The 14,723-nt window shown below is 38.8% G+C and overlaps 1 protein-coding gene across 1 annotated transcript in view; it reads left to right on the top strand.

Moving 5' to 3' along the window:
• Positions 1-14,723, top strand: part of DNAH6 (dynein axonemal heavy chain 6) — a 270,144-nt gene that overhangs the window by 80,377 nt on the left and 175,044 nt on the right. Inside the window, exons 18-23 of the mRNA XM_061155236.1 lie at positions 88-300; positions 959-1,051; positions 3,487-3,606; positions 5,959-6,139; positions 9,664-9,760; positions 12,142-12,361. Of these exons, the coding sequence (XP_061011219.1) occupies positions 88-300; positions 959-1,051; positions 3,487-3,606; positions 5,959-6,139; positions 9,664-9,760; positions 12,142-12,361 (924 nt within the window). The remainder of the gene's footprint in view (positions 1-87; positions 301-958; positions 1,052-3,486; positions 3,607-5,958; positions 6,140-9,663; positions 9,761-12,141; positions 12,362-14,723) is intronic.

Below are 14,723 nucleotides of genomic sequence, written 5' to 3' on the forward strand. Positions count from 1 at the left end.
TATTCTTTCCAGCTTTTTACATGCCAAAATTGGACTGTATTTTTTAGGATAAAAAGAATGGTGACTCAGAAGGTGTGTGTTTTCCAGCTTCCAGTTATCATGGACCTGAGGAACCCAACTCTGAAGCCTAGACATTGGGCAGCTATTGAACAAACAGTTGATGCCACCCTAGTGGACCTTGAAGTTCCGTTAACCTTGGAGAAGCTCGCCGAGTTGCATGTTTTTGACTTTGGCCAAGAAATTCAGGACATTTCTGGACAGGCTTCTGGAGAAGCTGCCTTAGAAACAATCCTTAAAAAGGTAAACCTGAAAAATGTGTATTCTGAAGGTCCTGAGATATAAAGGTTTTCATATTCAGTGGGAAGATCATCAACTCTGTTTTTCAACATTGCAAGTTCCACCGTCTCATTATCAATTATCTTTTCTGCTGTTTCTTTGCATTTACTATCTTTATTATTGTTATCACCTCTATACATATCTTCTTTCTGCTTAGCTTATACTCCAACAGGAACTTGAGGGCAACACATTTGCATGCTTTGTATAAAGAACCATACACCAAGAAAGATCTCTTATGCCAAAATATATTATCTTTCAAAGTACATATTACAGAAGACTAACTATGAAATGCTTCAAAAACACATTGAGATTTCTCTACTTAGGATGTTTAACCTCCTTACTCTAAAAATACACATCTACCAAGGATCTATATAAAAAGAACTTTTTAGGCATAAGATGGGAAGGAATACACATTAAAGTATCACAAGTTTTCATATGTATTAATACTCTTCAATAAAATTATGCAAATTAGTGTCATCTAATGGAGAAGAGGATTTTAAGAATTTTAAGGCAATTAGGAGATTAGGATAATTATGGAGTTTTCCATTATTTCATTCCATATTCATTTATCAACCTAAACATAAATGAACTGAGATATACTAAGACTTGAACAATTTCCTAGGTGGAGGATTCTTGGAAAACAACTGAATTTGTCGTCCTTCCTCACCGTGACTCCAAAGATGTGTTTATCCTGGGTGGCACGGATGATATACAGGTGGGATTATTGAAATTTATGGTGAAAGTTCTTGCCAGACCTAGCCCTAAATATCCTATGGGAGATTATAATGAAGGACTGAAATATGAGAGTTGTCAGGGAGAAATCTAATTGAGAAGGCAAAATATGAATATGAATAATTGTTTAGTCATCAAGTCATGTCCCACTCTTTTGAGACCCCCTGGACTGTAGTCTGCCAGGCGCCTCTGCCCATGGGATTCCCCAGCAAGAATACTGGAGTGGGTTGTCATTTCCTTCTCCAAGGAATCTTACCAGCCTAGGGATCAAACCCACATCTCTTGTGTTGGCAGGCAGGCTCTCTACCACCAAGCCACCAGGACATGAATGCTTGTACATGAAATACTTAATAAAGCAATAGATATGACATATATATATATATATATATATATAAATATATACATAAAGAATTTTTTCCTTTTAATCAAAGCATAAGATGGAAAGGAATACACATTAAAGTATCACAAGTTTTCATATGCATTAATGCTCTTTAATAAAATTAAGCAAATTAGTGTCATCTAATGGAGAAGAGGATTTTAAGAATTTTAAAGGCAATTAGGAGGTTAGGGTAATTATGGTGTTTTCCATTATTTCCATTATTTCATTCCATATTCATTTATCAACTTATTCCATATTCATTTATCATTTATCATATACATATGAGTTTAAAATCTTGTAGTCAGTAACTGCTGGAAAATTTGGAATAGCAAAGAAATCAGTTGTAGCTGAAGTGATCAGAGAATCCTTGCTAGACCAGCTAAGACATTCTAGACCTTAAAAATATGGGAGTTTGATATTAATAGTTATAGATGAGAATAGAAGGCACTTCAAACCATTTAAATAAGGCAAAGAAGCATGAATAAGCATTTCAGGTTTATAGCACACTATGAAGCTAAATTCACTTGAAATTTTTGAGATTAGGAGTAGATGGTCATGCTCTATTAACAGCAAAAGAAGATAAATCTAACCTATATGTTTGGAATATTCTTAGTGACTTAATATCTGAAGGCATATTTGTTTAGCAAAAGAATCTGGGGATTATGACTCAATTTAAAAAGCAAATCCCACACTGGGAACTATATTCAATATCCTGTGATAAGTCATAATAGAAAAGAATTGTGAAAAATTATAGATATGTATAACTGAATCACTTTGCTGTATAGCTAACATTAACACAACACTGTAAATCATTCATACTTCAAGAAAATATTTTTTTAAAGCAAAGCCCCATTCTCTTAGTGTGTCCCCAAACTGGAATTGGAGATGAAATGTCTTTGCCAGGTATAGTTTGGAAGAGCAAGACCAGACAGCTTTCTGGGTGGTGTAGGGGAGAGCAGACCCAAGATGGAAATCAGTCAGTATGAGACCAGGTAATTACAGGTGATGGGGCTTCTGCTCTAAAGAAGTTTATAATTTAAATAGAGCAATGAAAATTCTTTAGATTAGCAGACACGTTTTTTAAAATGTACATGTTCTGCAAGGGTTGCTGTGGCATATGGAGAAGGAGTAGGGAAAGGAGGTAGATGAAAATTTGTCTATAATCGTACAGAGCTTGACATGAATGAGTTCACTTTTCCTCTTCCTCAAGATAATAGAGGGAGAATGATGTTTGGTTGGATAAAGAAGGCTGCTACTTTTTCAAGTTTTAAGCACTTTGAGAAATAAAGACCTGGATGACAAAGTGTTGTAAAGTACCAGATAACTTGTAGGGGAAGATTGAAGAAAAGGGCTGAGCTAAACAGAAATGTGTGCCATTAATAATGACAGAAATAGCCAGGATTTGACAATCAGAAGTTCCATGGTGACACTGAAGAAAACATCATAGCGGGTTGTAAATCCTGATGAGGGGGAGAAGGAGAGGAAGTGGGTGGATGGGAAATAATGGGTGGGACTAAGCTGTTAATTCAGAAAGTTGGCTTTTAAGTGGTTTGGGATTAACATATACACACTGCATGTGTGCTAAGTCACTTCAGTCATGTCTGACTCTGTGCGACACTATGGACCCAGGGATCGAAGCCACATCTCTTGTGTCTAACTTGCAATGGCAGGCAAGTTCTTTATCACTAGCACCACCTGGAAAGTCCCAGCATATACACACTACTATATATAAAATAGATAATCAACAAGGACCTACTATATAGCACAGGGAACTCTACTCAATATTCTGTATAACCTAGATGGGAAAAGAATCTGAAAAGGAATGGATATATGTATGTGTGTAATTGAATCATTTTGCTATACACCTGAAAATAATACAACGTTGTAAATCCAATAGAAATTTCTATTCCAATATAAAATTAAAATTTTTAGGTAAAAATAAAAATAAATAAATAGACTCTTGGAGTTAAATATCTATAATTATCTTTGAGAGCACTAACATACGATGTTGCACATATTTTCTTCACCTTTCCTGAAAGGTCCTTCTTGATGACAGCACTATCAACATTGCAACCATTGCCTCGTCACGTTATGTTGGCCCACTGAAATCTCGAGTAGATGAATGGCAGAAACAGCTTGCTTTATTTAATCAAACACTGGTGAGTAAGGATAATTTCAATTCATGGACTCAGAGAACTGGAAAGTCACAGGACCTTAGAAGTCATTTGTTCACTTAGGGTTAGATAGTATAGAGCTTAGATTTAAGATTCAATTACTGATATTTTATTATTCTCAGAATATAAGGAGAATGCAAATACCTTGAGCTCTTCTTTAATAAGATTATACCATCAATAATTAGTTATTATTGCTGTGAAACAAAATACCACAAACTTTAGTGGTATAAAACAAGATACATTTATTATCCCACAGTTTTCTGTGGGTCAGGCTTTCATGGCTTAACTGGGTCTTATGCTTAAGGGTCTCACAAGGGTTCAATCAAGATGTGAGCCAGGACTGGGTTCCCGTCAGAGGTTCAACTAAGGGAAGATGCTGACAGATATAATTTCCTTGCAATTCCAGGACCAGGGGCTTCAATTTCTCACTGGCTGTCAGTCAGAGGCCATCCTCAGCTCCTCCATGTTGCTCAGTTTTCTTCCATGGACTTCCTCAACAAGATGGCTTGTTTCATCAGTACAGGAGGGAAGAGAAAGTCTCTAGGCAAGATGGAGGCTGCAGCCTTGTGTACTGCACACCTGACTGTGTACATCCTATTACCTTTACCACATTCTCCACAGCTAGAAGCAAGTCATAGGTAGCACCCACACTCAGAGGGAGAGGATCACACAAGGACATGAAACCCAGGTCCTGGGGCCTCCTTAAGAGTCTTATCACAGCAAGCTCATATTTACTATTACTGTTCCTCCAAGTCTCCATGGTGGCCTTCCTTTCATACACACTTCCTTTTCATTTTATTCTACCTCAGATTATCCCATAATAAAGAGCCCACTTACTCTGCTCTAATTTTTTTTCCCACCCAATGTCTTTCTTTGACTTCAGTTTTTTATCTTGAATTAATTATGTTGGGGTTCCTCTATGTTCTGGGGCTTCCCTAGAGTCTCAGACAGTAAAGAATCTGCCTGCAAAAAAAAAAAAAAAAAGAATCTGCCTGCAATGCAGGAGGCAGATCCTTTGATCCCTGGAGAAGGAAATGCCAACTCATTCCAGTGTTCTTTCCTGGAGAATTCCATGGACAGAGGAGCCTGGTGGGCTATAGCCTAGGGGGTCACAAAGAGCTGGACATGCCTAGGTGACAATTCCCTATATGTTCTAATATGAAAAGTTATCTGTGACTTAATACAGGCACTAAGTAGGAAAAGACAATTTGTCTCATCTTTATTTCATAGAAACCTTTTTCAGGAATCCATCCTCTTTAATTTACACCTTATAATCTGATCCCTGAATAACAGGGACCCTCCAGAGAATTAACTGCATAGAAAGTATGAACCTGAAATAAACCAAGGAGTGGTTGGGATATTAGGGTTTAGGCATAGCCCCCAAATCTAGAGTGAGGTAGGAGATGCTCTTTTACAAATCCCAGGCCTGCACATGTGATGATAAGAGGCACAGTGGAAAGGTGAGGTCTACAGACTTTAGATCTGACCCTGCACTTGTGCTTTCTTTGATTAACAGTGATCATCTCTAAGAGGAGAGATAGTATATGGTTTTCTTCTTCTTCCAAGTCTTATGTCTTTGCCACATGTTCTGTTATAAGCAAGTTTTACTCTTTTAATTGAATAAAATGAATTATATTTCTTCTTTAAAAGGAGGGAGAGGGAAGAATATAGACATCATTGGGGCAAAGAACCTTTTTTATATATTCGGAAACAGTCACTAAACTTAACAGCTTCCCAACCCTTCAGATTCCTTGAAGCATCTTGCTTCCCCCTAGAATGTCTCCTCTGGGCATTTTAATCCTCTTTCTTTGGGTCCATTATAACTCTACTCATACCAAAAAACTGAGTTGGAATTAGGCTAAGATGAGTCTTGGATATTTAAAGAAGTTTTATTTCAAAGGAGCTGTGAGGACATAAAGAATGAACTTATCATTATGGGGGGAAAGTGTGGGGGCCAGGGGAGGGATAGATTGGGAGTTTGGGATTGACATGTATACAGTACTGAATTTAAAATAGATAACCAACAAAGAGCTACTACACAGCACAGGAAACTCATTTCAATATTCTGTAATAATAATTTGAAAATAATTTGAAAAAGAATTGATGCTTCTGTGGATTTAACTGAATCACTTTGCCATATACCTGTAACATATCATTGCTAATCAACTATGCTCCAATATAAAATAAAATAAAAAAATTTTAATGAAAAATTAAGGCCTATGAGACACTGCCAAAATGTAGAAAATACAGTGAATCCTCGTGTAGTTATTTTTAACATAGCTGTGTATTTTCAACTATGGGTGAAAAAATTTGATAATGTCCTTAATTTTCTCCTAGGAAGAATGGTTGAACTGCCAGAGAAACTGGCTCTACCTAGAGAGTATTTTTAATGCTCCAGATATTCAAAGGCAGTTGCCTGCAGAGGCCAAGATGTTCCTTCAAGTGGACAAGTCATGGAAGGAAATCATGAGGAAGGTTAACCGGCTGCCTAACGCTCTCCGAGCAGCTACTCAACCAGGTAGAAAAGAAACACACAAAAAGACTTTACAATCATCCAAAGCATTTATCACCTGTAAGATTCTAATAATATGTGGTACATTCAACCCTTGATCTAGTCAGCACTGATGACCAGGAACATTTGTAGTACCTTTGACACTCTTACTAAGCAATGTGAATTGAACACTTATTTTATTACTATTAATGTATTATCCATCATTATCTTTCAGCTCAGTTCATAATTTTGGCACACAAGCATCTCCTTATTTTGCTGTGTGTAGCTTTGGGGAATGTTGCCTCACACAGCATCACTGATGCTTCCGTCTCACAATTTATATTACAAAACATACATTTACATTCAGTTGACCCATTCTGTTAAAGTTCCTACAGACTTCTAACCATAAAAATTTCCACACTCTAAGTAATTCATTACAACCACTTAGGAATAATGCCACTAATGATAATTCTAATCTCAAGGTTGAAATGTGTTTTATTTATTTTTTAGTTGATTTTTATTGGAGTATAGTTGATTTTTAGTGTTGTGTTAGTTTCAGGTATACAGCAAAGTGAATCAGTTATACATAAACATATATTCACTCTTTTTTAGATTCTTTTCCCATATAGGTCATTATAGAGTATTGAGTAGAGTCCTCAGTGTTTTACAGTTGAAATGTGTTTTAATATGTTCTGTTTCTTGGGATGTAGAATCAAAATCTTTCGGAGTGCACATACTCAGTGATTGAACTTCATGTTTTCTATCAAAGCCTCAGCTCAACAGCTTGTTGTTCTGTAAATGGCAGCACATGGTCTGTCCTGGTGATAACCCAGAGAGCTTCCTTCAGGCAGAAGCAGCTGCTGGCCTGTGCTCTCTGCCCAAAGACTCTTACAGAAACAGACAGGAAAAACTCTATGGGATGATAGAATTGAAAACCTTAAAATCTGGGGGCTTCAAGCGGCTGCGCATATTCCTTGGTTCCCAGTCCCCTTTCAGCCACAGCTGTTATCACTCCAGTCTATGTTTCTGCCATCACATCTCCCTCTCTACCTCTTATAAAGACCCCATGATTATACTGGGCCCATTGCATGATCCATGATAATCTCCCCATCCTGTGATCCATAATGTAATCACATCTGCCAGGTGCCTTTTCCCATAAAAACTAATAAATTCTCAAGTTCTGGGGATTAAAACATGGATATCTCTGAAAGACCTTTTATCTTGTCTAGCACACCCCCCCCCACTCAATGTGCATATTCAAACCTTTTGCTGCAATAATATTAATGTGTCTTATTGCAGAGTGCTGCCCCAGTCCCTACTGGACTTTTGTTGTATAACTTTTGGAATTAAAAAAAAAAAAAGATTTCAAAAATACATTTAGTCCCAGGGATTTCAGATACAGAAGTTCAGTTCAGTTCAGTTGTTCAGTTGTGTCCGACTCTTTGCAACCCCATGAACCACAGCACGCCAGGCCTCCCTGTCCATCACCAACTCCTGGAGTTTACACAAACTCATGTCCATTGAGTCGCTGATGCCATCCAACCGTCTCATCCTCCTTTGCCCCTTTTCCTCCTGCCCTCAATCTTTCCCAGCACCAGGGTCTTTTCAAATGAGTCAGCTCTTCACATCAGGTGGCCAAAGTATTGGAGTTTCAGCTTCAACATCAGTCCTTCCAATGAACACCCAGGACTTATCTCCTTTAGGACGGACTGGTTGGATCTCCTTGCAGTCCAAGGGACTCTCAAGAGCATTCTCCAACACCACAGTTCAAAAGCATCAATTCTTCAGTGCTCAACTTTCTTTATAGTCCAACTCTCACATTCATACATGACTACTGGAAAAACTGTAGCTTTGACTAGACAGACTTTTGTTGACAAAGCAATGTCTCTGCTTTTTAATATGCTGTCTAAGTTGGCCATAACTTTCCTTCCAAGGAGTAAGCGTCTTTTAATTTCATTGCTGCAATCACCATCTGCAGTGATTTTGGAACCCAAAAAAAATAAAGTCAGCCACTGTTTCCACTGTTTCCCCATCTATTTGCCATGAAGGGATGGAACCGAATGCCATGATCTTAGTTTTCTGAATGTTGAGTTTTAAGCCAACTTTTTCACTCTCCTCTTTCACTTTCATCAAGAGGCTCTTTAGTTCTTCTTCACTTTCCGCTATAAGATACAGAAGTGTGGATATATATATATACATACATGACTTCCCTGGTGGCTCAGATGGTAAAGAATCCACCTGCAATGCAGGAGACCTGGGTTCGATCCCTGGGTCAGGGAGATCCCCTGGAGAAGAGAATGGCAATCCACTCCAGTATTCTTGTCTGGAGAATCCCACAGACAGAGGAGCCTGGTGGGCTACAGTCCATCAAGTCACAAAGAGTCAAACTCAACTAAGCGACTTACACTGTCATGTATACATATATATATATAATTTCAGATGATGATAAAGCTGTGAAGAAAAATTAAGCAAGGTAATATGGCAAAAGAATAGCTGGGACTTGCTGTGTATGTGTGTGTGTTGAAAGGATATTTTGATAAAGTGACTACTTTTGAGTAGAAATCTGCAAGAATGAAGGAATGAAATATGTTTGTGGATATAAGGGAGTATTGCTAACACCAGTTAGCGTGTACTCCTGTCAGCAAGGAAGCCACAGCAGGGTGGAGAGCGGCACACAGGAGAGGGCTGAGGAGTGAGAACAGAGAGGTAAGTGTACTTGGGTGGTGCGTTTGGGATTGGATTGGGTCACTGATCACATAGAGCCTTGGAGACCGTGGAAAAGCCTGGATTTGATTCTTGAACAGGTATGGAAGTCAGGTAATATGATAGGCACCAAAACATCAATGTCAAGTGAGACATGAATCTTGCTTCTTAAGGTGCTACTGTTTAGTGATGAAGAAATAGGATGCGATTGCCACAATTTCAGCATCTAAAGATGGCAGAAGAAATAGAAGACATGAATAAGGAAGTGACCAAGAATATGTATCGTTTAGAGAATGGCTTTGTTTGGAGGGTCAAGAGGAGGCAGTTGTTTGGCTTTAGTTTGTGCACCCCTAATCCCCAAAAGTGGGTGATGCCAGATAAAAAGGTTTCAAATTAAATGCTTGTTCTTCTGTGGCAAATGTTAAAATTAATGTCTTTATTAAGGGATAGACTGGGAGTTTGGAGTTGGTAGACACAAAGTATTACACTTAGAATGGATAAACAACAAGCTCCTAATGTATAGCATAGGGAACTATACTCAGTATCCTGGGGTAAGCCATAATGGAAAAGAAGATAAAGAAAGGAATGTATATGTGTGTATAACTGAGTGATTTTGCTATACATCAGAGATTATCACAACATTGTAAGTCAACTATACTTCAATTAAAAAGTAGATAAGATGCTAAAGAATACTTAACATTCTTAACCAACCTTCCCAAATTTAATTTATTAGACCATTCTTTTACCAAATAAAACCAAAGCTTTTTAAAAAGTTGATATCATATTTAAAATTATATTCTCTATTTATTTCAACACGACTTTACCAATATCTTTCTTTCAATGAGCAGGACTTCTGGAGACTTTTCAAAATAATAATGCATTACTTGACCAAATTCAGAAGTGTCTAGAAGCATATTTAGAATCAAAAAGAGTTATCTTTCCAAGGTAAGTTTATAAAGCTACCAACAACATTTTTAGTAGTTGAGTTTCCATGATTTTGTGAAGATATACTTTAAAACAAACTATAACCTCAGAATATTAGGGGACCAAAAAGGGAAGCAGGAAATATATTTCATAATAGCAATGCAGCTCATATCTTGATTGGGGAGTGTAAGTGTCAAGGATAAAGATACAGTGTTTGGTTTAAGTGGATAGGTGCTGAAAGAACTCTTGATCACAGCATTGTTTCACTGCTGGGTGTGTATGTGTGCACCTGCATGTGTGCATGTGTCCACAGATGTAAAAAGTTAGAGACCTTTGTTGCCTGAGCTGATTTCTTTAGGCTAATTGATAGCCTAAGAGGGTCACTGTAGAAGTCATCTAAAAGGTCATTTCACAAATTTCAAATGAAATTTTTTACTCATCCATTCATTCTAGGAACATACCAAATGTTTTGCTCAGTGTTAAAGATATAAGAAGAAAAGACCAGATACCTGCTCTAATGGAGTTCGTGGTTAGCACGTGGGCAGTCATGTAAATACACTGTTCTGGTGCAATTATATACAAACAGACTATGACTACCTGATGATCACAAGAGCTCCAGAGTTCATTCACTGGGGCACACTGTACTGTAACATAGACAATATCACAAAATGTTCATCTGTGGATTTTTCCAATTAGCTGTAAAAGAAATGGTTGATAAGTTCTGTCCAAGTCAACCAGTGTTACACGCTTATGTGGGTTATTTGGTTAAGAGGGGTTGTTTCTGGGTACCATGCTAGGGTATGTGTATGCACGAGATATCCAAGATCTGGAAGATTTGATTGAGTTCAACAGATAAAGGCAACACAGGAAAAGATAGAGGAATATGTTTGAGAGGTACCTTTTATTTCATTCTTAAATCAGTGGCTCCCAGCTTGGGTCTCCCAAGTATACAGAGAAAATCTGTACACTACTTCTGATATTTAAAGAAACCTGGACACAGATTTACCTGTCATAATGCTGAACATCAAAAGCATCAGCTTTTATTTTTTCCTTTTGTTTAGAACTATGTCAACTAGGTCTGCAGTGTTTATTAGGTCAAGAGGCTCTGTGCACCATTGATTTCAGTTTCCAAGCCTAATGAAGACATGTTACGAACCATATGAATTAGTTCCTGGGGCCACAAGTTAGGTCCTGGGGACACAAGAGGAATGCAGCATGGTTCCTGCTCTGTCAGGGTTCATAGTCCAATCTTGACAGTTGTCTGTTTCATTAGTTGAAAAGGGAGATGAATTATTCTGTATCTGGAAGGACTGATAGAGTGCAACCCCAAAACATCTTTATTTCTAAAGACTACCTCTGCATTCCCTTCAAGGGGCTAGTTTCTTCCTGCTCAGAATCTTAAGCAGACCTCATGAATTTTCTGGCCATTCTCAGATACTAATGCCAAAAATTCTCTTGTTGCCTTAACCCACTAAACAATCTGTAATCATCGAAACTCTGAAATTCTTTTAAAGTGAAAACATCTCCCTTCTCTGGCCCAGGCCTGTTGCAAGGCTGAAGCCTTTAGTGGTGATAAGGATGTATAATGGTCAACCCTCCCTACTTCCTATTAGGTTTCTGGGATCTCCAGGTTTGGGGCAGGGAAGGGAGGAGAGGCAGTATAGCAGGAGAAATCTGAGTTGGCTGGTACCCCCTTGGCCCCCTCTCTCACGTGGGGCCTTCCATGAGCTCATGAGATTCCTCCAGTCCTCAGGGATCTCTCATAGGCAGTTTCCTCCAAGAGTAAAGTGTCTTCTCCAGCCAGACCCTCATCCCTCTCTCTCATCCCTCAGCATCCAGGTATACCCCTTCTCCAGTTTTTTTTTATTTTTCATAGAGTATCTTCATGCCTTCAAATGGCCCTGTTGAGCAAGATCTAAGAAAGTTCTCTGCCAGATCACATCAGCACAGCCCACATATGTGTAGTCACAGAATCAAATAAGGTTCCAGCAACCACGAATTCATTTATTCAACAAATTATGTATTGAGTACCAGGTATATATGAGGTACAAGGCTGGATTCTAGGGAAAACAAATAATGTACCTTCACTTTAGGAGCTCAGAGCCAAGTAACAGACATGTGACCAAATCAGTATCATAGCAAGTGCTAGCATTTTTACAAATTTTATGAAAAATTTCTACCTTTTATGTACCAGGCACTAACTCCAGAAGCTTGAGATGCAGCCACACTAATCTTTATAATAATCATATTTAGAGATGTGTGGCTTCTCCAGAAACATCAAACCAATAGGTCCAGGAAATCAGTGGATGGGGAAGAGATGTGGGCAAGGGATTCACCTTTCATGCCTATATAAAGTTTTGCTTCAATTTCAAGTTACATTTTAAGTATATTCTTTAATCTAGATTTTACTTCTTGTCAAATGATGAGCTCTTGGAGATTTTGGCCCAGACACGAAATCCCCAAGCTGTGCAGCCGCACTTAAGGAAATGCTTCGACTCCATTTCAAAGCTTGAATTTGCTCTCCTGCCTCCTACTGAGGGAAAAATTCCTGGAATGGATGGAGAGCCAGAAAAGGTTTACACTAATGATATTTTAGCGATGCTATCACCAGAGGGAGAAAGGGTAAGGTATTCTTGTTAATAATTCTTTATGGGTAAACTTTGTTACTCTTCCAGGGTTGGAGAATGGAGATTTTATTCATCAGCATGCTAAGCATTCATCAAGTGCTACATGCCCCGGTCTTGGGCTGGCTCAAGAATTTCAAAAATAACCATGATTAAATTCTTGCCCTCAAAGAATTCAAAGTCCAGCAGAGACATAGTCAAACAACTGAAAAGTCCCATACTAAATGTAATAACAGAGATGTGTGCTCTGTTCTTGGAAACAGGGTGGAAAGAACTGGAGCCAAGTCTTAACTCTCCACAAGGAGCAAAGAAGTAGCCTAGATAAGAGCTGGTTCTACTGCGTGGTCACCTGGATTCCACTCCCAATCTTTAATCTCAGCTATAAAATGAGTTAGTAATAGTGCCCAATTAATGAGTTGCTAGGGATTTTTCAGGTGTTCCTGTATGTACATTACTTCAGAATAGTACCAAGCGGGTGCTATGAAGTATTAGTTGTCACTGTTTGACTGCAGTGTCTCCTAGGCTCTGCACAGTACCTGGAATACAGTAGGCATCAACTGAATGAACTAGCAGACTATGGGGAACCAAGTGACATCACAGAGGAGAATCACACACAGACACACACACACACACACACACACACACACACACAGAGGCAGCCAAGGAGGATGGAGAGGAGACATGGAAGGGAGAGCATTCCACACAGACACATCATTCAGGGAAATGCCAAGGATTTTAGTCCAGTTAGAACACAGTAGTATATCTATGGGATCACTAAGAACCCATAGGCATTTTACTTGTACTATACAGGCACCCCAGTGTTCATAGCAGCACTGTTTACGATAGCCAAGACATGGATGCAAACTAAGTGTCCACCAACAGATGGATAGATAAAGAAGATGTGAATATGTGTGTGTGTGTGTGTGTGTGTGTGTGTGTGTGTGTGAATATATATATATCATTGCTGTTGTTCAGTTGCCAAGTCCAGTCCAACTCTTTGTGACCCCATGGACTGCAGCACATCAGGCCTCCCAGTCCCTCACCATCTCCTAGAGTTTGCCCAAGTTCATGTCCATTGCATCAGTAATGCCATTCAGAGTAATGGAACATTACTTATCCATAAAAAAGTATAAAACTTTACCAATTGCAACAATATATATGGACCTGGAGGATTTTATGCCAAGAGAAATAAACAAAGACAAATATTGTATATTTTCCCTTAACAGGGGATCTAAAAAATAATACAAACTAGTAAATATAACAAAACAGAAACAGATTCACAGATATAGAAAACAAGTTAGTTACCAGTGAGAAGACTCAAGGAGGGTAGGGTATTATAGGGGTAGGGGATTAAGAGGTACACACTACTAATACAATATATAAAATAAATAAACAAGGAAATATTGTACAGCACAGGGCAGTTTAACCATTAAAGTAATAACTTTAAATGAAGTAGAATCTATAAAAATATTGAATCATTATGTTGTATTCCTGAAACTTACAGAATATTGTAAACCAAGTATACCTCAATAATATTTTTTACTTGACCTAAATTGGATTCTCCAGCAAAAGACTTTGCTTATCACTAGTGCACAAGAGAGAGGAAAGACCTAGGCTAGGATTCAGGGAAGACAGGACATGTAAAGTGAGGGTAGAAGAAGTGAGCAGATTCTGGAACCCAGATAAGCAAGGCAGTCAACCCACTCCAGTACTCTTGCCTGGAAAATTCCATGAACGGAGGAGCCTGGTAGGCTGCAGTCTGTGGGATCACGAAGAGTCAGACACAACTGAGCAACTTCACCTTCACTTTTCACTTTCATGCATTGGAGAAGGAAATGGCAACCCACTCCAGTATTCTTGCCTGGAGAATCCCAGGGACAGAGGAGCCTGGTGGGCTGCCGTCTATGGGGTCGCACAGAATCAGACATGACTGAAGCGACTTAGCAGCAGCAGCAGCAGCAGCAAGTCACTGAAAGTCCAAGAAATAAATGTGAAAAGGACCAAAACCTGTCAATTGGAGTGAACAACTGGGAGAAACTGGTCACCTTGGGGGCTTCCCAGGTGGCTCAGTGGTAAAGAATCCACCTGCCAATGCAAGAGACGCAGGTTTGATCCCTGATTGGGAAGATACCCTGGAGTAGGAAATAGCAACCCACTCCAGTATTCTTGCCTGAAAAATTCCATGGATAGAGAAGTCTGGCAGGCTGAAGTCTGCTTGTGTCCAAAGAGTCAGATGCTGCTGAGCACGCACCCACTTGATCACCTTAATAACCTGAGCAGGTTTAGAGGAATGGTTGGAGCCAAAAATCATATGGCAGCAGGTAGGCAAAGAAAGTGAAGGAATTCATTTAGCACACATA

The sequence above is a fragment of the Dama dama genome, chromosome 11 (assembly GCF_033118175.1).
Source record: "Dama dama isolate Ldn47 chromosome 11, ASM3311817v1, whole genome shotgun sequence".
In the NCBI taxonomy this organism is placed as follows: domain Eukaryota; kingdom Metazoa; phylum Chordata; class Mammalia; order Artiodactyla; family Cervidae; genus Dama; species Dama dama.